The sequence below is a fragment of the Panthera onca genome, chromosome C1, assembly GCF_046562875.1.
Source record: "Panthera onca isolate mPanOnc1 chromosome C1, mPanOnc1 haplotype 2, whole genome shotgun sequence".
NCBI classification, from domain to species: Eukaryota; Metazoa; Chordata; class Mammalia; order Carnivora; family Felidae; genus Panthera; species Panthera onca.
The window spans coordinates 79,874,227-79,898,957 of record NC_138346.1 but is presented as its reverse complement, the minus strand read 5'-3'; the positions used below and the strand labels follow the sequence as shown (position 1 = coordinate 79,898,957).

At 38.9% G+C, this 24,731-nt stretch overlaps 1 protein-coding gene across 6 annotated transcripts; it reads right to left on the bottom strand.

Annotated features, from left to right (window-relative positions):
- Nucleotides 1-5: 5 nt before the first annotated feature.
- Nucleotides 6-24,048, bottom strand: NMI (N-myc and STAT interactor). Of its 6 annotated transcripts, none has more exons than XM_060626536.3 (10): nt 23,841-24,045; nt 23,185-23,256; nt 17,805-17,893; nt 16,996-17,091; nt 14,104-14,266; nt 10,163-10,269; nt 9,877-10,075; nt 7,193-7,299; nt 6,275-6,428; nt 6-449 (listed from the first exon to the last, which is right to left on the bottom strand). In XM_060626536.3, the coding sequence occupies exons 3-10, from the start codon at nt 17,886-17,888 to the stop codon at nt 367-369; spliced, it is 993 nt and encodes a 330-aa protein (XP_060482519.1). In that variant the 5' UTR covers nt 17,889-17,893; nt 23,185-23,256; nt 23,841-24,045; the 3' UTR covers nt 6-366. The 6 variants fall into 6 exon arrangements, with proteins under 6 accessions (XP_060482519.1, XP_060482518.1, XP_060482517.1 ...); XM_060626535.3 differs by having other exon boundaries at nt 23,189-23,256; XM_060626534.3 differs by lacking the exon at nt 23,185-23,256 and having other exon boundaries at nt 23,841-24,041.
- Between the last annotated feature and the right edge of the window lie 683 nt (nt 24,049-24,731).

Sequence of the window (24,731 nt, the reverse complement as noted above, 5' to 3'; positions counted from 1 at the left end):
CCTCCCGCTGCTCTGCGCCTCTTGGCCTCCGGGTGAAGCTCAGACCTGGAATGGCTGCTGCCTCTGTAGTCCCATAACTTTTGAAACCACGCTGGAGAGGGGCCAGAAGGAATCCCCGGCAGTACTCCGGGGCTTCTCCCGCTGCTGTGTCTGTCCCGCGCTCAGTGGAATCTGGACCGTCCTTTCTGCGCCCCCACTCATGGGACTCTTCACCACGCCACACCTGTTCCCCCCACCAGCCCAGGGCCAGTCGCGCGGCGGCCAGGTGCACAGGGCACGGGTTGAAAAGCGCTCGGTCCCTGTCAACCTAGCTGACCTTGCACAAGCCATTCGGACTTGTCTGGCACCTAGGGGGACACGAGTAATCTACATACATGGCTTCAAAGTCAAAGACAGCAGGAAGAAGAAAGGCAAATGGCTGGCAAATACAAAGAAGCTCGGTTCCACTACTAAGTAAAGAAATACAAATTGAAATTATAATGAGATCCCTTGTTTCCACCATGAGGTTGGTAACAATTAAAAAGTGCAGTAATACCCAGTGTTGGCCAGAGTGTGAGGAAGAATCCATACTAGTGCAAACATTGACAGGTGCAAACATTTCTAAGGGTTTTGGCCCCTTTCAAAATGTAAAGTGAAAAGTGTGAAAATGCACATATCCTTACACTTAGCAGTTGCACTTTAAGAAATGAAGTTACAGTGCACAAGTGGAAGTCTTCATCTCCTTATGAAGGCTCCCACATCACATAAAATTTATATTAAATACATTTCTGTGCTTTTCTCCTGTTAATCTGGCTTTGTCAGTTTAATTTCCAGATCCAGCCAAGGACTCTAGGAGGGTTGTTTCCTCCCCTAAAGTGCCAAACAATCCTTGAGGAAGCCTGACTCCAAATGTGGCCAAAATAATTCTAGCAGCTTATTACTGAAACTGCATCCAAAAAAATATTTTAATCCTTTACAGCCCCAGTTATGGGGCCTCCCGTCTCCTGTACTTTTCTCTGAATCATAGCTTAAGTAAAATCAAATTAGTTGACACTCTCCTGGATATTTTTGTGATACCAAAAAACAAAAACAAAACCCATTATCGATAGTTCACTTCTATCTTGTTAATTATCTAATTTCAAAAGATGTAGCATACATTGTGAAGATTTCTAAAAATAGCATAAAAAGAAAGCCACTTTTAAAGGAGTAGTACTCTGGGGCACCTGGGTGGCTCAGTCGGTTAAGCGGCCGACTTCGGCTCAGGTCATGATCTCGCGGTCTGTGAGTTCAAGCCCCGCGTGGGGCTCTGTGCTGACAGCTCAGAGCCTGAAGCCTGTTTCGGATTCTGTGTCTCCCTCTCTCTGACCCTCCCCTGTTCATGCTCTGTCTCTCTCTGTCTCAAAAATAAATAAAAGTTAAAAAAAAAATTAAAAAAAATAAAATAAAATAAAGGAGTAGTACTCAATGCTGAAAGGGGAGCAACAAAATAGTCCTTATTACATTTTTAATAAAATATAGACCAATGCCTGCCTTTTTTGAAAGGCAGTGTGATTGTATGTGATTGTATCCATACACATCATGATCCTTAAAAGAATTTGTATCCTTCACCCTATGAACCTAGTAATTATCACCTTGAAATAGGATCAGAACTGCAGAAAAAGATTTATATTAAAAGATATAAAAGGATGTATACACATCGTAGCACATATACATGTAAAAAACTAGAAGCAATCTTAATATCCTACAATAGGGAAATAGTAACCCTAGAAATAGGGTATCTTCACAAAATAAAATGTGATATATGGTTGGGAAAAAAAATTGGAAAGGAGGACATAAAAATGTTACCATTATGTGGGTGTGAATTTTTGACAATTTTTATTATTTTCATTATACTTTGTGTATCTTTCAAGTATGAGCATCTTTTTTTTTTCAATACCAACCAGATATCATTAATGCCATTTTTGGCTTTCTGCCTTCCAAGCATATGATAGGATTGTACATCCAAGCTCCTTTACGGTTGGGTGGGGCCATATACCTAGTTCTGGTTGAGAATGAAAGGGTCATTCTGGACCAAGAATTTAATTACCACTTCAAGACCCTTCACAGCTCTTTTCCTCTGGCATGATATTCATCAATAAAGATGGTGGCTGCCATTAGCTTGGGTCCCTGAGTGTTTACAATGAGCATTCTTTTTGTTGACCCATCATGGACATGTAGCATAAGCAAGGAGTAAAATTTTGTGTTTTTGTCTCTGAAATTTAGAGATAACTTAGCACATGAGTATCATGTAATCTATCCTGATTGATACAGAATTGGTATTCTGAAGTGGAGTATTGCTTTAGCCAAAAGCGGGAGGGGGGCTGGGGGTGGGGGGACACAATCCACAACACAATCTAAAATACATGGCTTTGGTTTAGGGACAATTGGCAAGTAATTAGAAAATAATTATCAGAGATTAGAAGGATGGCGATCCATATTATGTAGTGGAAAACATTTGGTAAAACTGTCACATGTGATAGCTTGGAAGGCAGATATGTACCTAATTAGCTTGTTTTTTTTGAAACAGGGTGTGAAAAACAAAATTAGTAGCATATGTCTGTTACTACTGAGTGCATTTGACAAAGGAATATAAAAAAGAAATGAGCTTAGAAAAGAATCAGCCAGTTTGAATGCCAGAATGAAAGTAAATAGAGAAAGTCCAGAAATATGGGAACTTGTAGGATTGGAAGGAAAAATACTGCTCATTTCCAAATGATAACACCTTTGAGTAACAAAGACTGATTATAACTCTGCTTTATTGGGAGGCTCAAATCAATGATCAAATCAAGCTTTGGAACTCTGAACAGATTAAGGTCCCTCAGAACAACAACAACAACAGCAACAAGAAACAATTAATGTTCTGAATTCAATAACCCTTTCAACTAGACAAACTAGCTAAGGGAAAAGAAACTAAAAGTGGCCTGATACCTACAATTAAGTAAAGATAGGGAGAGAAAAGAACAGGGAAGAAAGTGGAGAATTACAGCAACTGTAAGAAGTCTAGAAAAAGCTGCCAGTGTGGCTGTTAGCACAGGTAAGCTCACCCAAAAAGTAGATAAGAAGCCTACCAAGTTTTTGAACTGTACCAGCCAACTAGCCACCAGCCAGAGTAAAGAGACTATAATGGTTCAAAACTTTAAAAACGTTGGTCCCAAACATTGATCACATTGATCACAGTGTAAACAGTAAGCAAGCTTTTCAGCTTCCAAGAAGGATATATTCTATATATGGTAAAGGAGAATAATGGAAAAAGAAGAATGTCCAGCAACTATGAGGACAATGAGCAAGAGAAGAATTTCCAGAGTGGAATCATGGCCTAATCAAAATTCCACACCCAGGGTGTATGGAGTATATATCTACTCAGGGAGATGGCAGAATGGCTTTGGCCTAGAGGCCACTATATGTTTCCTATTGATCTCTTTCTCCAAATGAGAGAGTTTTTTGCAATTATCTTGTTCCAGTTCCACTACTGAATACTGGCGGGGGGGGGGGGGGTGTCTCTGGATAAAGAGGAGTAACATTCAGACTTGTTGTAAAAACTACCACACACCGCCTAGAGTTCATGCACTTTTGAGTTTGATCCTATGACTTAGGGCAACTTTTTGGTGTGAGTGCATTTTGTGTATGAAGAAGAGTGATCTAAATATTGATGATCGGGGCGCCTGAGTGGCTCAGTTGGTTGGGCATCCTACTTCAGCTCGGGTCATGATCGTGCAGTTCGCAAGTTCGAGACCCGTGTTGGGCTCTGTGCTGACTGCTCAGAGCCTGAAGCCTACTTCGGATTCTGTGTCTCCCTATCTCTCAGCCCCTCCCCTGTTCATGCAATGTCTCTGTCTCTGTCTGTCTGTCTGTCTCTCTCGAAATAAACATTGAAAAAACTATAAGCAAACAAACAAAACAACAAATATTGATGATCACTAGGACAGGAAAAACTATATTCATTGATATTTTGGCTCAACTATATCTGGTTCTCCTCATTTTTACAAGATACAATTTTCTAGTTCTATTCTGTTTCAGTGAGGTCATATGACTATTTCTGGCCAATGAGATGTGAGACAAAATGACATCAGCACTTCTAAATTACCGCATTTAATTGCTGGTGCAAGACTCTGCAGACTTCATTTTTCTCCACCTCCATGATTTGGGAAGCGTGTCTTGAGATGGGGCCTTAAGTGATTAGGACAAAAAGACTCCCCCTACCAACCTCTGTTGAACTTTCAACATGAATGAGAATTAAACTTTTGTTTCATTAGGCCTCAGAGATTTGGGAGGTTGTTAATACAACATAACCTAAGCTATCCTGACTGATAAATCTACAAAGGGCAAGAAGGATTCATGATTTCACATAATTATCTTTCCTGACTTATATGCTGACAGTGTCTTTTCATACATTAAGTAGAGCTGTCTCTTCCTAGACAATCTAAGGCTTCCTAACGTAATACACAAGAGTCGATATCTTTTGGCAAATTCTCAAAGGAAACTTTCTTCCTGTAAAATCTCTAAAACTCTAAAAATAGACAGGAGAGCCAATGGTTGATTTTTGAGATCTGGGCAGATTACACAAGGGTGGAACTGGTGAAAGGAGCCCAAGTCTGATTTTCTATGGTAAGTAACATTTATCAAAAACATTTATCAAAAAATTGTGAATATTTAGAATTGAATGAAATTATCTATTTTGCTGCTGAAAAAATGCTCCCAAAAGAAACAAAAGTGACTATTCCAAACCTTGCCTTAAGTATTAGGAAAACATTCTTTCTGATCGTCTGTCTGCGACAGGCTAAAAATCATACCTTTTGTGCCAATCAAAATTAAATAAGGTTCTTCAAATTTTTCTCAATATTTTGAGCTTGAAATAAGCTTACTATTCCCAAAGAACAACTGATATATGAGACATTTTTCCCCTAAAACAGTGAATATGAAGATTTATTATAAATTTCCAGTTTTTAGGCACCATCTCTCATTCTAAAGAGAAATGTGAAAGCAATGAGATCTTCTTTTAAGTCCATTTACTTTGAGAGAGAAGGAGAGAGAGTGCAACCAGAGGAGAGGCAGAAAGAGAGAGACAGCATCCCAAGCAGGCTCCACACTGTCAGCACGGAGCCCGATTCAGGGCTCAAACTCACAAACCATGAGATGATGACCTGAGCTGAAATCAGGAGTCAGATGCTTAACTGGCTCAGCCACCCAGGTGCCCCTTTCCTTTATTTTAGATGGCAGGCAGCATGAGTTAAGTTTAGGCATAGAATCTTTTTCTAAAGCTTTTTATTTCTGCCAACATTTTAATATAAACTTACTTCTGCCATTGGCTCCTTATGAAACATACCATATTAGGATAAAAGCTGTTCACACGTTCTTTACCAAAAAGAATTTTACCTTCTCTGAATAGAAACCTTGCATTTTACTGTTTAGTTTCTACAACTTAAAAACAATGGGATGCTAAGGAACTGGGTCTCTCTCAAACTCAAAGGCATGTGCTTTCATCTTCAGGCACTCCCCTACATCCAGCATGATAAGTGAGGAGTCCCTAGCTTTGCATTTACCTCTCCCTTTATTCTAAGGATGTCATTCCCTTAAGCTTATTCTTCCCCTTACAAGTGTAAAGGAAAGACAATTATGGCCTTTACAAGTTCTATTTGACGAAGGTGTCTTGGAAAGAATCAGGGGACCCTTGACACTCTGGGAGAAGAAAATGTTAAATAAAAAGACCACACTCAGCTCTGAAAAATATCTTTGGGGCTCTGGAGTAAAATGCTATACAATGGGAAAGAGGGAAATGATCACCCTTGAAGTTCCTTGAAATTCAAAGTCTACAGAAATCACAAACAGCTGAATATAACAGTTCTTTGGGAAATGTTGAGCGAAGTCTGCATGTTGGTGGACCTGGGGCCAAAAGAGAATTGGCCCACATGCCCACGACAGAATGAGCCAACATAGCAGGGGGACAACTGCATCACTTATGATTGATTTCAATGGACATGGCACCTGTCCACATCATTTATGAACAAACAAAACTTTTTAATACAGTACATTTACTGCACTTGTAAGCATGCAGCAGAGTTTGAAACAAGAATTCAAAAACATGGAAATATATTTTTGTATCTAAGAATAAATGGACACTTAAGAATTCAAGTTTTCATTTTTTAAAGGAAAGGGATATTCATTTTTGTCACACATGGACAGTGTTTTGGGCTCAGAAGCTCTAATATTCATCTAATTCCATGCCTCTATTCTTCAAAGTATGCTATGCAAGCCTGACCTAGAGAACATTTGACCACTTCTACTTCTCCACCTCCATTCGTCTCCCGTTGAAAGTAAATGTTAACTAAATCCTCTAAGATTTCTTCATCCATCATCTGAAGATCTTCCATTCCAGTGAGAAGCACTGTCCTCCTAGATATTCCTGAAAATGCCTAAAAGGAAAATACAAAAGATAAATAGAAACTTTTCTAAGACATTTGAATTGCAAAACTTTATAAGCTCTGCTTAATACTTCAGACCTTATCTTAGAAGAGACAAGGAGCCTCAGAATGACTTTTCAAGCAACAGAATATCTAAGTCGGATCTGAGTTTCAGAAAGATAACTCAGGCAGCATTATGACAAATGGAGGAAAGAAGGGCATCCCTATGGACAGAAGGACCATAGTGACAGAAGTAGTCAGAGGTGGAAGTAACAAGACTGAATGACCAAATGAATGTTGGAGGTGAAGCAAAATGAGGAATTAAGCATGAGCTGTAGCTTTCAGGTTGGTGGACTATGTAAGAGTCCATTTAGTACCTAAGTGGTGCCATTTAGTACCTAAGTAGGAACAGAAAAAAGGAGGTCGGGGTACAGATAATGAGTTCAGAGAAAATGAGCAGGAAGAATCATTTTTAATGCCCAATGACAGTAGACACATGAAAGATATGTAGCTATGTCTCCATATACAAAAATATTATGTCATTACCTGAGTACTTTCAGTTTTTAAAAAGAGTGTAATAAATTAAATAAGGTATAATTTCACACTAAAATATTTTTTAAAAAAGACACACTTATTTTGCACCAAGCAGATCTGAAGAAACTATTTTGATATTGCTCACTAATAAGTCTCAAACAGTAACAGACACAACTTCTTTATTTCTTGTGAGGTGGGGTTAAGCAATAAGTTCTCAAAATGAAGGAAAGAGATGACTTTACCTGAAAATTTTTCAAGTCTGTTTCTATGTATGGAGAAACAATAACTCTATAGTAGTTTTGATTTATACAAAGCGGATATTCTTTCTTTTTCAAAATCTTGTCAGCAACTAGAAGTAAATTTAAAAAAAATTATTTTCTTTTTAATATCATAAACATTTTTAACCAAAGTTAAAACTTTCTTCAAATGCAACATCACAGTAAATAGTGAATTTAGTGATTACATTTTTAAAAATCCTACAAAAAATTCAACAGTCCACTTTAAAGACTTGGCGGTACATAATTTTGGAAAATATAAGACCAAACAATAATGGGGTTTAAATAGATCTTCTGTCTTGAACTATCCACTGCAATCAGTCAATGCAGAAGTTTGTGATGTCCTCAGACAGATCTACTTTGAGCTCCATAAAATGCAATAACCATATGCAAAAAGTAGCCCACCCATCCTAACAAGACTGTGAGTTTCCCAGTTTCTCAAGAAGTATAATTGAAAACTATGATTACTGTATATAGGGGCGCCTAGGTGGCTCCCCTAGATTAAGCATCCAACACTTGATTTAGGCTCAGATCATGATCTCACAGTTCATGAGTTTGAGCCCTGTGGGGGATTTTCTCTCTTTCCCTCTCTGTCCCTCACCTGCTTGTACACACTCAGTCTCTCTCTCTCAAAATAGAAGAAACTTTAAAAAAAAAGAATACTGTATATATACATTTTATAATATACATGTATACACACATATATAATTACTATATTACTACAATACATAAAATTTTATATAAAATTACTTAGTTGTCCTATAACTAATACATGATATTTTTCAGTAAGCTGATATAATGATGTTAACCAAGGGAGGGGAGGGATTTGATCGTTATCTAGAAACTGAAGGCAAATAACAAAAATTCATCAGTTTTCTCCAGCACAAAGAATAATCAGATTTATTTTGAGCAGCATTTTTCTCCTGGAGGGGAAAAAAATAATGTTTCAGATTGCATCAAGTTTAACAGAAACAGTACTTAAGAATATCGTATCACTATGTATGCTTTTTCGCCTCTCACCAGTCCATGTTGGATGGGCAATATGGTGCAGTGGTTAAGAGGGCAGGCCCCTGCTGGCAAGGATGTGGAGAAATTGAAACCCTGGTACAGTGCTGGTAAGAATATAAAACGGTAGAGCCACTGTGCAAAATAGTATGTCATCTCAAAACATTAAACATAGAATCACCATATGATCCAGGATTTCCAGAAAGATCTAGAAAGCCACTCAAGTAACCATAACTAAATAGTAGGAGAAAGGCAAGTTTAAGGAAATGTCTCCAGTTTTACTAAGTTAATGCTCTTCTTTTTTTTTTTTAATTTTATTTTTTTAAGTAAATCTCTACACTCAACAGGGGGCTCGATCCCACAACCCCAAGATCAAGAGTTGCACATTCCACCAACTGAGCGAGACAGGAGCCCCTGCTCTTTATTATCAAGTTTCTTTAAAAAGCATGTATTACTTTGTTATGAAATAAACAATCAATCAATGTTTTTTTTAAATTGTATACCTGGCTTTCTTTTACATATGCCAACCCAGGAGAAACCCTAAGAACTGGATTAACTAGAGCAAGATATTTTTACATTGATAATCAGTTGAACATATTAACAAAAGCAGCTGCTGTAGAATTGTGTATTTTTTTTTAATGTTTAGTTTTTGAGAGGGAGAGACCGCGTGCATGAGAGAGGGGCAGAGAGAGAGGGAGACACAGAATCTGAAGCAGGTTCCAGGCTCCATGGCGTCAGCCCACAGCCACATGCAGAGCTCGAACCCACGAACTGTGAGATCATGACCTGAGCCGAAGTCGGATGCTTAACCAACTGAGCCGCCCAGGCATCCCAAATTGTATATTTTTAATCATAAGAATGTAAAGCCCCCTCAGATGATTTGGTAAAAACTCCATTTCTACCTAAAAAGGGAACAGATGTCTCACTGTTCTTTCCATTCATGCCTTGCCTTCCCTGGAATCTACTCCCTCCAACTAAGAGACCGTTGTCCATCTTAATAGGTGGGATAGGAAGTGATAGTTTACACATGTGTTTCTAAATTTCTCTGCCACATACTCACTATAATTTGGGGTTCATTATTTACCCTCCCTAGGACTCAGTTTCCACATCAATAAAATGGGTACGACACCTGTCTCCAGAATTGTGCTATGGATAAGAGGAGACACATGTATAGAACACCTGGCTCTTTGCCTGGCATGTGCTGAGAATGCACAAAGTTGATGTGCTTGAAATATTATTCTCAGTAGCATTCACAGAAATCATTCTCAGGACTCCACCATTTTAAAAGGTTTTTTAAAAATCTATTATAATTCTACTTAATAAATTCCAAATAGAAGAAGTAACAAAGGAATACTTTCAGAAATGGCAGAACATAAAGGCGCCTGGGTGGCTCAGTCGGTTAAGTGTCCAACTTGGGTTCAGGTCATGATCTCGCGGTCCGTGGGACTGAGCCCCACATCGGACTCTGTGCTGACAGCTCAGAGCCTGGAGCCTGCCTCAGATTCTGTGTCTTCATCCCTCTCTCTACCCCTCCCCCACTCATGCTCTCTCTCCATCTCTCAAAAAATGAATAAACGTTTAAAAACATTTTTTTAAAGAAATGGCAAACATAAATATAAATGGTAGAGTATTTTTTAACTTCCTACATGTGTGAATACCTCCAGTTTCCAAAAATGTAATCACAGCACTCCGGGACTGCTTATCATACTGCACGCATAGCACTTCTCCACCTCCGTTTCGGGACTTAGAAAAGCTCAGTTCTAGCTTGTCTCTCATCTGATCTTCAGGCAATTCATCAGGAATTTCAGTAACATTGATCTTCACCTTAGACACTTCTACATGAACCTGGGAAATCGTTTCATATTCAGAAATATGGATGAGAAAAGTGCTCACATCTAACAGAATTCCAAAAAGCTTTAATCAACATGTTACCTGGAATCTGACTCCCGAATTTAATGGAACTGGCTTGGCCATAACCTCCACATCTACATCCTCTATCTGCACATGATGTTTCCCCATTCTGATGACATTTTGGGCAACTGAAAAATAATTTGGGAGTATTAATTTCCAATATTTCAATAAATTTTTTCACTTCTGGTTAAGAACAAATTATCCTAAATATTTAAAATTTTCTTGAATTCTAAAGGATCTAGGGGCGACTGGGTGGCTCAGTCAGTTGAATGTTCGACTTTGGCTCAGGTCATGATCTTGCAGTTCACGAGTTTGAGCCCAGCATCAGGCTCAGTGCTGACAGCTTGGAGCCTGGAGCCGGTTTCAGATTCTGTGTCTCCCTCTCTCTTTGCCCCTCCCCCGCTCATGCTCTGTCTCTCTCTCGACAATAAATAAGACATTTTTTAAAAATTAAAATAAAATAAAATAAAATAAAGGATTTAATTTTTTTTAATTTTCTTAGGGCTTCTAAGTGATAATGGTCTTGCCACCAAAGCGACAAATAAATATATTAACGTCAAAATATCAAAATACATCAGCAAAAATTACAAAACTTCCAGTTATAAGATGAGGGAGTACCAGGGATGCCATGTACAACATGGTGACTACAGTGAACACTGCTGTGCAGTATACAGGAAAGGGGTTAAGAGAGTAGAGCCTAAGTGTTCTCATGACAAGCAAAAAAAAATCCTTTTTCCTTTTTTTTTTTTTTTTTGTTGTAGCTATAGGAATTCTTTTCATTGCACATAAACGAGATGATGGATGTTGGCTGCACCTACTGTGGTCATCATTTCACAATACATGTAGATCAATGCATCATGCTGTACACCTTAAACTTACATAGTGATATGTATCAATTATTTCTCAGTAAAACTGGAAACAAGTGATAGTGTAGAAATTCTCATTGGGGCGCCTGGGTGGCTCGGTCGGTTGGGCTTCCGACTTCGGGTCAGGTCACGATCTTACAGTCCGTGAGTTCGAGCCCCGCATCAGGCTCTGTGCTGACAGCTCGGAGCCTGGAGCCTGTTTCAGATTCTGTGTCTCCCTCTCTCTGCCCCTCCCCTGCTCATGCTCTGTCTCTCTCTGTCTCAAAAATAAATAAAAACATTAAAATAAATAAATAAAAATTAAAAAAAAAAAAGAAATTCTCATCAAGTTCTAGATTCAGCTCTTAAGAGATAAGCCTGGTGATTCTTTAGAAATTCATATATTATTTCAGCACAGCCACACACCCTTCCTCTCCACGGTTCACAGAATGACCAGAGAATTTCCTTAGTGCATTAAGGCACAGCCAGAAACTTCTTCCACGTTAAGTAAGCTGGAAAAATTTTTGTGTCAGTGTCATTCTGACAATCTTATTTATCATTTGTCACTTCTCTTTAATATGTCAAAAACCAAAGAAATAAATTCTCATTTTTGTCTTTCTTAAGGTTTACATATTAAAGACCACACGGCTTGAATATCAAAGTGCAAATCTTTTTTTTTTTTTTGCCATATTTAATGAGGAATTTTACTTTTGCTAAAATGCCCTGGAGATCATTCATTAAAAAGATGATAGCTTATACCAATCACAAAACTATCAAATCTAATTTATTTGTGCAAATGGGAGAGGCTCAATAATATAATTATGCCAAAAATTAAAACTCCAGACAGCAACTATAGTTCAGTTTAAAATGCATGTGGGTGTGTATTTATTTTTAATTATGTGATATGAGAGTTTGTAACACCTCAACTGTTAATACAGAGCTGCTTAACGTAATTTGTCACAAAGATAAGAGATGCCCACTCCCAGTCCTATAAATCTCACATGTGTTTATGACAACCGAACAGCATACGCACCACAGATGAAGGAAGAGAGAAACAGGCTAAAAGGCAGGGCGTTGTCTTGTGGGAATTCACACTCACTGTACTGAGATATGACTGGATAACTTGAATTACAACTTACGTTCTTGTTAGTGGCAACAGGCAACAATAACAGAAAATGTCAATGAAGTAACAGTTAGATGATGTTCTTTCCCTTCCACACCCCCCCCCCACCCAAACTCCAACATCTGGTGATCTGACGCAGCTGAAAGGGACCACTTGCATTTCAGCTTTTGTGACTCTGACTATCAAAAGCCAACTTCTGTTTAATTGTGTATGAGCCCAAAGTTGTCCCAGGGGAGCAAGACCTCAGAGCTGGGCCAAGAGTGGAAACAGCGATGCAGCTGTTTCTGAAGAGAACCCTATTCCCAGCATTCCCAGGTAATTCCTGCACAGAATCCCTGCCTCCCAAATCCTCGCTTTTGATTATATCCCCATCACCATTGCCGACTGCCAACACAGGGCTCTTGGCATCCTCATCTGTAGAAGCAGACCCAGGGTGGACCCAAGGTGAACGAAGAGTATGTGCCTATGCTAACCTGCTAGAATGTCTTTCCTTTTAACATTTATTTGCAGACTATGGTGATGGACCAGGTGTACGGAGACACAAGTTATAACCATAGATTCTCAGAACCTGAGCACCGGAAGGGCTTAAGACCATCTGGCCCCACCCCATAATGTGACAAATACAAGAACGAAGGCCCAGCATAGTGGCCTGCTCCGAGGACTGCTGGTCTAGGAGAAAGGACATGGGTCCTCAGGGTTTGGCTCTCAGCTTTGCAATTTTTAACTGTATGAACCTTGAGCGAGTTCTTTATCTTTCCTTATCTGGAAAATTCCCAACAAGTAGCAATAATGACAGCTAACATTTATGAAGTGTTTATTATGTGTCAGATACCATGCGAAGTATTTTACCAACATTTCTCATTTAATACTCAATGCAAATCCCATGAGATAGGTACTACCACTGCCATAAAAATCTGAGATTTAGGAAGAACCCAACTAAAATCACACTTCTAGAAATGGGAAAATCTGGCATACAAAGCCAGATTCTCCTCACTAAGGAGAATAGAGTCCTACACCATGGCAGACTTAGCAAACATCAGGTCCCATTCCTAAACCTCAGACTCTTGGACTCTTTCCATTCACTGGTCATGTGCCCTTAGGTAAGTCACTTAAACACCTGAGAATCTGTTTTCTTGGTTATAAGATGCAAAGAGTAATTCTCCTATCATATTGCTTTCACAGAGTCAAGTAAGTATAAAATGAGATGTCTTTAAGAACTTTGAGAACCATGTAGAGCTCTACTACCTTAAAATATTATTACTAGTTAAAAGTGGGGGGAGCTTCTGGGGGTTTAGTTGGATGGGTGTCCTACCCTTGATTTCAGCCCCTACCCTGAGTCAGGTCATAATCCCAGGGTCGTGGGATTGAGCCCTGCATCAGGCTCCTCACTGAGCATAGAGCCTACTTGGAATTCTCTCTCCCTCTGCCTCTCTCTCTCTCTCTCTCTCAAAAAAAAAGTATTACTAGTAGTATTTGGAGGTAGCAGATGGAGTAAAAACACTAGTGTTGGACATCACAACACCTTGAGTCCCAGAGTCATGTTCTGAACAAATGATCATACTCAACTCTCTTTTTTTTTATTTTTTTTAACATTTATTTATTTATTTTTGAGAGACAGAGAGAGACAGAGCACAAGCGGGGGATGGGCAGAGAGAGAAGGAGACACAGAATCCGAAGCAGGCTCCAGGCTCTGAGCTGTCAGCACAGAGCCTGACATGGGGCTCGAACTCACAAACCGCGACATCATGACCTGAGCTGAAGTCGAACGCCCAACCGACTGAGCCACCCAGGCGCCCCACTCAACACTCTTAATGTCTGAGTTTTCTCATCAAAAAATGGGGACAATCCTACCTGCCCCAAGGTGTTACTATGAGATGAGATGAAATGACAAATATTAAAATTATAAAGCAATAGCCAAATATCTATGAAAGCTCTTTGAAAGTGCCTGTGCTTTCCAAAAGTAACATGATCGAATTTTTGAACATTACTCATACCTTCTTCTTTTTCAAAGGTGATAAGGGCTTGTCCTTTCTGTAGCTCATAAAGAACTTGCGAGCTCACTTGAAATGAACAGGAGACATTTAAAAACTGGCTGTCATTCTCAGGATTCTCTAAAGATGTGAATTTCATCTCTGTTTCAGGAATATCCTCTTTAATCTAATTTAAACAGAAATGTTTGATTAAAATGAAGACAAGAAATAACTTAAGCCCTCCCTGTGATAATGTGATTTGATCATCCAATAATTCATTCTCCACTGATTTCAGAACCCCACAGAATGCTAAGTGTGGTCTTAGTGAATATCTTTAGTAATTACTTCTTCCCAGATGCTGATTCTTTATAATAATTCTTTAATATTATTTCCCAGATGAAATTATAAGTATATAATCTCTCATTTTATCTAATCAATGTTTAAACTAGCCAATATTGGATGGTGTTCAATTCTAAAGTCTATATCATTCCTGTAGATAAGTACCTTTTAAACAACTATACCAATAATAGGGTATCCTACAAGGGAATCATAAGACAATATGTTTATTCTCATTGCAAAGTGTTATAAATTAGAGTTGCATATATACTAAGTTTATTTTAATAGCAAACCCAGATAATTTCATCCAAAAAGAAAGCCTCCCAAATTATATGATTTAATAATTGTCAAATTTAAATTCCCCCTTCCCCAACACCTGCCCATCAACTTTTTAAAAAAAAATTTTTTAACGTTTATTTATTTTTGAGAGAGACAGAGCTTGAGTAGGGGAGGGGGCAGAGAGAGAGGGAGACACAGAATCCGAAGCAGGCTCCAGACTCTGAGCTGTCAGCACTGAGCCTGATGCTGGGCTCAAACTCGTGATCTCACGGACTGTGAGATCATGACCTGAGCTGAAGTCGGACTGTGCCCATCAACTTTTTAATCATTACCAAACTTAGATTTATAAAAATGTGAAGGGACACTATCAACAAGATTCATAATCTGAAGGATAAAGTTAAGTGGTTATACTTATCTGTTTAAAATCATTGGGATTAACAGACATATACAACTATACATAAATGCACAAATGAATCTGTTGTTTGCATTTCTATTTCCCATGATTATTTTACATGCTGAAAGAAAATTTGTGTGTTATTGCAAAGGGGTTAGAAATATTCAATGAGGGGCGCCTGGGTGGCTTGGTCGGTTAAGCGTCCGACTTCGGCTCAGGTCATGATCTCGCGGCCGTGAGTTCGAGCCCCGCGTCGGGCTCTGTGCTGACAGCTCAGAGCCTGGAGCCTGTTTCAGATTCTGTGTCTCCCTCTCTCTCTGCCCCTCCCCTGTTCATGCTCTGTCTCTCTCTGTCTCAAAAATAAATAAACGTTAAAAAAAAAAAATTTTTCTAAAGAAATATTCAATGAGTTATTTGACCTAATTTCACATTTGTTCTATATCTTCACATGTAACTTCAGTAGAATCTCTGATTTCCATAAGTCCAGTTTCAAAACAATTGGCAGTGTCTGAGAATAGGCGGAGTGTTTCCCAATAATGTGGAAATACCCAATATACCCTGAAAAGTCGAGAGCTTTCTGGAATGAAAGTGCCTGATTCTGGTCTTGGGCACACTTGGCCAGGAGCAAGCATGTATGCTCTCTGGACCATAGTTTCAGTCCTCTGTAAACTGTATCAGCTGAGCTGGCTGGGTTCCCAAGATCCTTTGAGTGACAGGACTGGCTGATTTCATCTCCAGTCTGAGAAGTAACTACAATTGTAACAGTGTCCCGTAAGTCCCATAAACATGGGGAACTCCACTTCCTGATATTCAATATCCTATCCCCCATTTCAGAAACAAAATATGACAATGCTTTATGCATTTTAACTGTTTAAAGGAACAGTATGAGTTGTCATGGAGAAAAAGGAGTGAAAGTTATGTCTAATTCAAATACAGGAAAATTTAGGAGAGGATTTAAATGGTGAAGATACATGTCCAATTTTTTTAAACTGTGAAATCCATTTAAGTTACTTGCATGAAGAGAACAATAAAGGCACTTAGTGAGAAGACGAAGAATTTGATCCCAAAGTGATTGATAATAACCGTTTTGTTTTGTTTTGCATTACCATATACATAAATAAAAATTTAAAAACATACACATAAATATAAAAAAATGTATTATCAGAAACGTACAGTCAGATGAAATTTTACAAAACGATCACACACATGTGACCAGCACCCAGATCAATAAACAGAACATGACCAACACCCAGAAACCCTCTTGGGTTCTCTTCCAGTTCCTACCTGCCTCCAAGGGCAACCAGGATGTTAACTTTTAACATCCTGCTGTTATGCGTTATTTAAATGGAAGCATATGGGGGCACCTGAGTGGCTTAGTGGGTTAAGCACCTGACTCCAGCTAAGGTCATGATCTCGCAGTTCATGCGTTTGAGCCCCACGTCAGGCTCTGTGCTGACAGCTCCGAGTCTGGAGCCTGCTTTGGATTCTGTGTCTCCCTCTCTCTCTGCCCCTCCCCCACTCGTGCTCTGTCTCTTTTCTCTCACAAATGAATAAACGTTAAAAAAATGTTTTAATTAATAAAAATAAAAATAAATGGAAGCACTTGGTATATCCTCTTTTACGTTTTTTGGCTCAACATTGTGTTTATGAAATCCATCCATGTGGCTGCATATAGCTGTGATCTGTTCATTCTCATTGCTGTATGGTATTCCATTGTGTGAATACACCCCAAATTAATAATTCAGTCTAGTGGGGAGGGACAGTTGAGTTGTTGTCAGTTTGGGGCTATTACAAACAATGGTGCCATCAATGTTTACAGTGTTTTAAAAGTGAATTCTGTGTAACTAAATTGTTTTTTCGGAAAAATGGTGTCCGTTAAGAATGTGATATACAAAATAAAGAGGTACCTGGGAGTTTATGGTGGACTCTTGTAACTCGGCCTCAAGCCTTTGGATCTCCTCCTTTAACTGAGTATTCTCCTTTGCAATTTTATCAATTAATCTCTAAAAAATATCAAACAGCACCAAAAAATTAAACAGCTCCTGACTTCATTTTTCTAAACAAATTAAAGAAGCTAAATTTCTATCATCTTGATAAAGGCAAAGAAAGACATCATCATTATCACCTAATAATTCTCCTACCACTGACAAGTAGTATTATCTCCATCATGCAAACAAGGAAACTACCTTTCACACTAGACCAAGGTCACAGACATTTTTATAGTGGGGCAAGGATTGAGACCCAGACCTGAATCTCATTTCAGTGTAACTCCTTGCCTGGCTATTTGCGACAACAATATGACTTTTAAATTGCACTATAATTGTGGACATATGTTACTCAAAGGCAATTTAAAAAATTTTTGCTATGATTCCCACAGTACAGCTGCCTTGACATGCCACACATATGGCCCTGGGTAAGTGGCTTAAGCTACCTGAACCCCCATCCCCTCATGGGTCTCATCAGATAATTGCTAAGAAAGCTCTTAACTTCTGGGTGCAAATCAAAAAAAGGAGGAAGGGAGTGAAAGAAAACAGCTAATGTTGTAAGCCTTGTAAGAGAAAGAACAGAAATACGATTCTTTTTGTAAGGTTTGAATAATGGAAATAAAATTTTTGAAAAAAATTCAAAGTAATGTTGGACAAAAACATACAAAACATGCCTCACTGCAAAACTAATAGATATAAATTAATTTTTAATAGTACCCAGTAATTTTTACCTCTCTTTGTTCATCTTTCATAAATTCTTCCTCTAACCAAAGCTCCTCGTGAACTTGGCTTTTGTTATTTCCACTGTCTGCCATGATTCCTAATTATTACAAAAAAGTAAATATTTTAAAAATCATACATATACACAAATTCAAGAAGAAATAACTTTTATCCTTTTACAGAAGAAGAAATGTATTTTTGTTATATTTTTTCCCTATCATCAAAGTTTTTATTATCATGTGGCTTATATTTGAACAATGCCTATATTTCAAGTAACTTTCATACCTATACAGACATAAAAGGGGTCTAGAAATCCTTTGCTTTTCAACACAATGATAGAAAATAACAGGGGTGCCTGGGTGGCTCAGTCAGTTAAGCATCTGAATCTTGATTTTTGGCTCAGGTCATGATTTCATGGTAGTAGGCCGAGCTCTGCATCAGGCTCTATGCTCACAGCTCTCTCTCCCTCTCTCTCTGCTCCTCCCCTGCTCATGTGTGTGCTCAATCTCTCTCTCTCTCTTTAAAAAACAAATAAATAAATTTAAAAGAAAAAAACACAAGTCTAAAATTTTCTGAAAAAGGAAAGAAAATAACAGGTATTAATATTCCTTTGAGGTTCACATCTTAATCATAACATGGTGCCCCATATTAAAAGATTACTATTTTGGTCTTTTCAAAGATTTTGATTTATCTAATTCTTCCTATTGTACTCCCCAAATGTAAATGGAGTAGAAAGGCCCCAAACACCCTTCCTCTGCATGTACGGAAATTCTTATCAGAATTTTCACAAATCCTCCCCTGTCCAGACACCTGAATAGGAAAAAAATTACATCTTTACTTCTTTTTTTTTTTCTTAACATTTATTTATTTTTTGAGAGACAGAGAGAGACAGAGCACGAGCAGGGGAGGGGCAGAGACAGAGGGAGACACAGAATCTGAAGCAGACTCCAGGCTCTGAGCTGTCAGCACAGAGCCCGATGCGGGACTCAAACTCACGAACCGTGAGATCATGACCTGAGCTAAAGTTGGTCACTTAACTGACTTAGCCACCCAGGTGCCCCAAAAATTACAACTTTACTTCTAACAACCTCTCACTGAAACATCTCTCTTCAGATATGAACATAAGGCAACAAGCCACACACTATTTGCAGCACCTGGACAAAAGTCACCAAGAGGACACAAATATTTTCATAAAATATTGTAACTGTTGCAGAAGTCCTGAAATATGTTTGTGTTTAACCTTGTTTCAAAATGATGGCAGCTACTAAACTCATTACTAGGTATTGTGATACGCTATAATATATTGATGTATATTACTATATCAAAAATTTGCTTTTTTAAATATTTTGATAATCATATTTCAATATAATTGGTTTCCTTTGTAATTGTCTATATATTATTTTATACATTAAAAAAAAATTTAAAGGCCTATAGGCTTTATCAGACTGGCAAGGAATCCATGGCACAAAAAAAGTAAACATTTGCCTGCATATGAATTTACCAGATGTAAGTCCCAGATCAAAATTGAGACAAGGAATAATATAACAACTATTTTTATTGCTTTAAAAACATATTAAAAACCAGTTTGTGATATAATATAATCCTCTAAAATTTCAAGAGCTAAATTCTCACTACTCCTGTAGAAGAAACAGGAAAAATATTTATCCCTCCTTAAAAATAAAACAGAAGATTGGGGGGCCTAGGTGGCCCAGTCAGTTGGCCATCTAACTCTTGGTATCAGCTCAAATCATAATCTCATGGTTCGTGAGTTTGAGCCTCACATCGGGCTCTGCCCTAACAGGGAGCCTGCCACAGATTCTCTTTCCCTCTCTCTTTGCCCCTCCCCTGCTCCTGCTCCCTCCCTCTCAAAATAAATAAAAAAACATTTTAAAATTAATTAATTAGGGGCACCTGGGTGGATCAGTCGGTTAAGCTTCCGACTTTGGTTCAGGTCATGATCTTGCGGTTTGTGAGTTCGAGCCCACATCAGGCTCTGTGCTGACAGCTCAGAGCCTGGATCCTGCTTCAGATTCTGTGTCTCCCTCTCTCTCTGTCCCTCCCCTGCTCATGCTCTGTCTCTCTCTGTCTCTCAATAATAAATAAATGTTAAAATTTTTTTAAAAAATTAAAATTAATTAATTAAATAAAATAGAAGACTGGCAAAAAAAAAATAGTGTGAACACTAGCAGTTTCCAAAAACAGAGGGAATCACGTAGCACCTGGATCTTGGTTTCTAATCTATTCTCCAATAAACAGAACCAGGGCTCCTTGGAACAATGGCTGATTCTACCTATGGGACAAGAAATATACAAGATAAGCCTGGAGCTTCCAATGGTCAAACATACATAAAGGGGGTTTTTCAAGTAAGTAAATATACAAAAGATAAAAGGAGCCAGGTTTTTCATTGCCAGGGAAGGTAATTATAAATATAGAAAGAAAACTAGAATGAATGCTATGGATTAGAAATGGAGATATCAGTGTAATCTCATGATATCCATAGGCAGAATGACAGAAAGATACATACATGCTGTACATATCTATCTGTATATATACACCTAGCTCTGTCTGCTGAGAGGGCCTGGAAGAAAAGACAATAGCAATGAGTACACCTAGCCCCCAGAATTTGGTTTCTGATACCATCCTCCACTACAAGGAACCAAGGATTTTCAGAGAAATGGTTGATACCAGGACTGGGACAGGAAAAATACAAAATAAGCACCTAATGTTGCCAGAAAGCAAGGAAGTGCTCAAAGAATGATGAGGGCATGTCGAAAAGACATGAAACCCAGCTTGAGGAGGTTCTCACTGGCCAAATCTGGGACTAAATAAAGCATAAAAATAAATAATGACACTGAGTATCATTATGAATTAAGCATAAAAAAAGTCCACTGAGTAAATTAAAAATCTATGAGTCCATACCAACATACATACATACATAAATTGAAATTTTGGTAAGAAAAAGACCATCCAGTTAGTTTCAAAATACTTCCACACAACTGGGGCACCTGGGTGTCTCAGTCGGTTAAGTGTCCGACTTCAGCTCATGATCTCACGGTTTGTGAGTTCAGGCCCCGCGTCAGGCTCTGTGCTGACAGCTCAGAGCCTGGAGCCTGCTTAAGATTCTGTCTCCCTCTCTCTCTGCCTCTCTCTCTCTCTCTCTCTCTCTCTCTCTCTCTGTCAATAATAAATAAAGGTTAAAAAAATTAAAAAAATACTTCCATACAACATATTAATTTCAAAGGGTAAAAAGTAGCTTTACATTGAAGAAGCCGGGCAGATGCCACCATAATAAAATAAACAAAGTAAATAATGAAATAAGCCAAAATCATCTGCCATCTGATAGGGTGCACTTAGAACACAGCATGACTTCTATGATATTCCTGCCAAAGATACATAATCTGAATCTCAGTATGAGGAAACATTAGATAAACTGGCCTGTTCTCTCCAAAAGTGTTAAGCTCATGAAAGCCAGTGAAAGGCTGAGAAACTCTTCCAGACAGAAGGAGACTAAAGGGACATCACAACTAAATGCAGTACATGACTCTGAATTGGGCCTTTTTGCTACACAGGATATTATTAGTACAACTGTCAAAATGTGAATGGGATCCAAGGATTTGATGGCAGTAATGTATCAATATTAATTTGATTTTGATGACTGAATTTTAGTTATGTAGAGAATATGTTTTGTGTAGGAAATATATATTCAAGAATTCCAGAGCAACGGGTCTTGAAGTTAAAATCTTATTCTCAAATAATTCAGGAAAAAGGAAAGTTGTTTGTATTGTACTTGCAACTTTTCTGTAAGTATGAGATGGTTTCAAAATATATTAGTAGCTCCCTATTGCACCAACTACAGAATCCTTTTAATGAGACTCAACAGTCATCTGAGGTCTTACACAATCTAACCAAAACTTACTTTCTAGTCTTATTCAGACAACTTCTACACTAAGCACCCTAACCATACTGAACACTTGAAGGTCCCTCTTTTCCCTCCTGTCCCTCAATATGTCATATACTTCCTCTCCTCTCAACCTTAATGAAATTCTACTGTTCTTCAAGGTCCATCCCAAATTTCCCCCAAGTTTTTAAAGCCTTTTCTGATTCCCCTAAAGGACATTACTTCTCCCTCTTTTATCTCTTTTGGAGAGCTTTAATTATTTGTGTGCCTGTGTCATTTTCCATGACTAGATGGTTATGACCTTGAGGCCAAGGACCATGTCCACTCCTCCTTGCATCCACTCAGAGCACAATATAAGAATACACACTGACAACTGTGGTATCTTAACTAGTATTTGTTCTGCTCAGGACATTCCATACATGTGAAGTTCTCTTATTACATTTCCGGAAAGCAGAAATGGCAACATTATTTGTCTGATTGCTTTTTTTTAAATCAATATTTTTAAGAGTTTGTAATAAAGACTCTCAACATATTTAACTCATATAAATGGTCTACTACATAATATTCCCAGAACTTTTTTTGGTATATTTAGTGTCTGGATACTTCCCCTTTTTGCTTAGTGGGATGTACAGTAATAGGCTTCCTTTTATACCATCAAATAGTAGGCAAAATAATGACCCTCTCAAAGTTGCCCATGCCTAATCCCCAGAATCTATGAATATGTCAGATTACAATTAAGGTTGTAGATTGAATCAAGGTCACTAATCAGACGACTTTAAAATATGAAAATCATTCTGGATTATCCATGGGGCCAATATAATCATGAGGGCCCTTAAAAGTAAAGAGGAAAACCAAAGAGCAGAGTCAGAGTGAGATGTGACAACAGAATAATGTTCAGAGAGATGCAGTGATGCTGCCTTTAAAGATGGAGAAAGAACATCACTAAGCCAAGGAAGGAGGGCAGCATACAGAAACTGGGGGAAAAAAAAAGAAAACAGGTTCACCCCAGAAGCCTCCAGAAAGAAAAGCAACTCTGCAGACACTTGATTTTAGCCCAATGGGATCCAGGTTGGCCTTCTAACCTACAGACTTTTTTTAAAAAAATATATATGAAATTTATTGTCAAATTGGTTTCCATACAACACCCAGTGCTCATACCAACAGGTGCCCTCTTCAGTGCCCATCACCCACTTTCCCCGCCCCCCCACCCCCCATCAACCCTCAGTTTATTCTCAGTTTTTAAGAGTTTCTTATGGTTTGGCTCCCTCCCTCCCTCTTTTTTTACCCCTCCCCCATGGTCTTCTGTTAAGTTTCTCAGGATCCACATAAGAGTGAAAACATATGGTATCTGTCTTTCTCCGTATGACTTATTTCACTTAGCACAATAACCTATAGACTTTCAAGATAATAAATTTGCGATTTTTAAGCCACTAAGTCTATGGTAATTCTTATGACAGCGAATGAAAAATCCAATGCAAATCATCACCACTCACCTACCACCTATTTTCCTAATATACTCATATCACTTTGTGCCAGGCCTGATAGAATGGAATCCTTCCATACGCCTGCCCCGCAGCAAATGACAGGAAATGAGGGGAAGGAAGAAAGGAAGTGGTTTTTAATACAATGGCGGTACACATATATAGTTTAAAAAACAAAACAAAACAAAAAAAACTCATGCATGTTCTAGAGACAGAAAAACTGCATGTTCTCCTTTGGATCTCTTTCAAGAAAATCCTTGCATATTCCAAAAAGTGAGGCACAACTGCCAAACCCTGCACCTGACAAGGAGAGCAAATCTTAAGGAATCAAGTTCCCCTAAGAACTACATCGAGACACTCTCACAGGAACACTGAGGAAACACCAACCATTTTAAGTTTCAATTTCCCAAATTAAGCAAACCAAGAGGACGGGGTCAGAGGCCAGAGCGGGGGAGGGGATGGTGGTGAGACAGACGCGGCCCGCTTCACCCCCGCCCTGCACGCACCCTGGCGGCTGTGTCACCGTAGCGACCCCTCGGCTCACTGCCGGCCGCCGCCCCCCTTGCCGCCCCGGGACCCGCGGAACCCGTCTCCCTCCCCACCCAGGGCCTCTCTAGGAGCAGGGATGGGGCGGGGGGGGGGGGGGGGGGGGGCAGGGCGCCACTCACCCGCCTCTCCGGTGGGACGCGGCTCCCAGCGAGGGCGCCCTTCCGGAAACTTCACCGGGCCGAGCGCGGAAGGAGCGTCGCCAGAAGTCCCGGGGTCGCACGCAAGGGCTGCCTTATCCCCAAATGGTCGTAGTTCGTAGTTCGGAGCAACAGCTTGGTTGCTAAAACCAAAAACAATTGCACCCCCCTCCCGCCGCCCCCCCCCCCCCGCAAAAAAAAAAAAAAAAAGGAAAAGACGTTAAAAGGGAAAGGGAGGGAAGGAGAAGGAAAAGACACACACGAAATTGTTGCTCATATGGAGATTTTCTTTAAAAGTAACCACTGTTCCCACAGCTCTTTCTGCCCCTGGGTCCTGTCCCCCGAGACTTAATAAAATCACCTTTTTTTCACCCGAAGAAAAACAAAAACAAAAAGAAACCAAAAAAACCTAACCACTGTTGGAATACCAAATGTGGTGTCTCCAATGATGAATTATTCACGAGTTGTAAGTATTTTCAGTTTCGATTTTTAAGACGTGGTTCTTTTGATACAGAAAATAAACTGTCAGGTACCAAAGCACAGAGGGGTTGGGCGAAGTAGGTCAAGGGGATTAACATGTGCAAACTGCCAATTATAAAATAAATAAGTCACAGGGATATAACGTACAGCACAAGAAATATAGTAAATAATATCGTTAATAACTTTGTATGGTGACAGGTGGTAACTAGGCTTATCACGGGGATCATTTCCTGGTAATGTATACAATTATCAAATCACTGTCATGTACACCTGAACCTAATAGGATATAGTAAGTCAACTATACTTCAATTTTTAAAAAAGTGGCTGTTTTGTTTTTGTTTGAAAGGAGTCTGTCTGCAAAGTGTTCCTGAAGTTTGCATAAGCACTAATTTC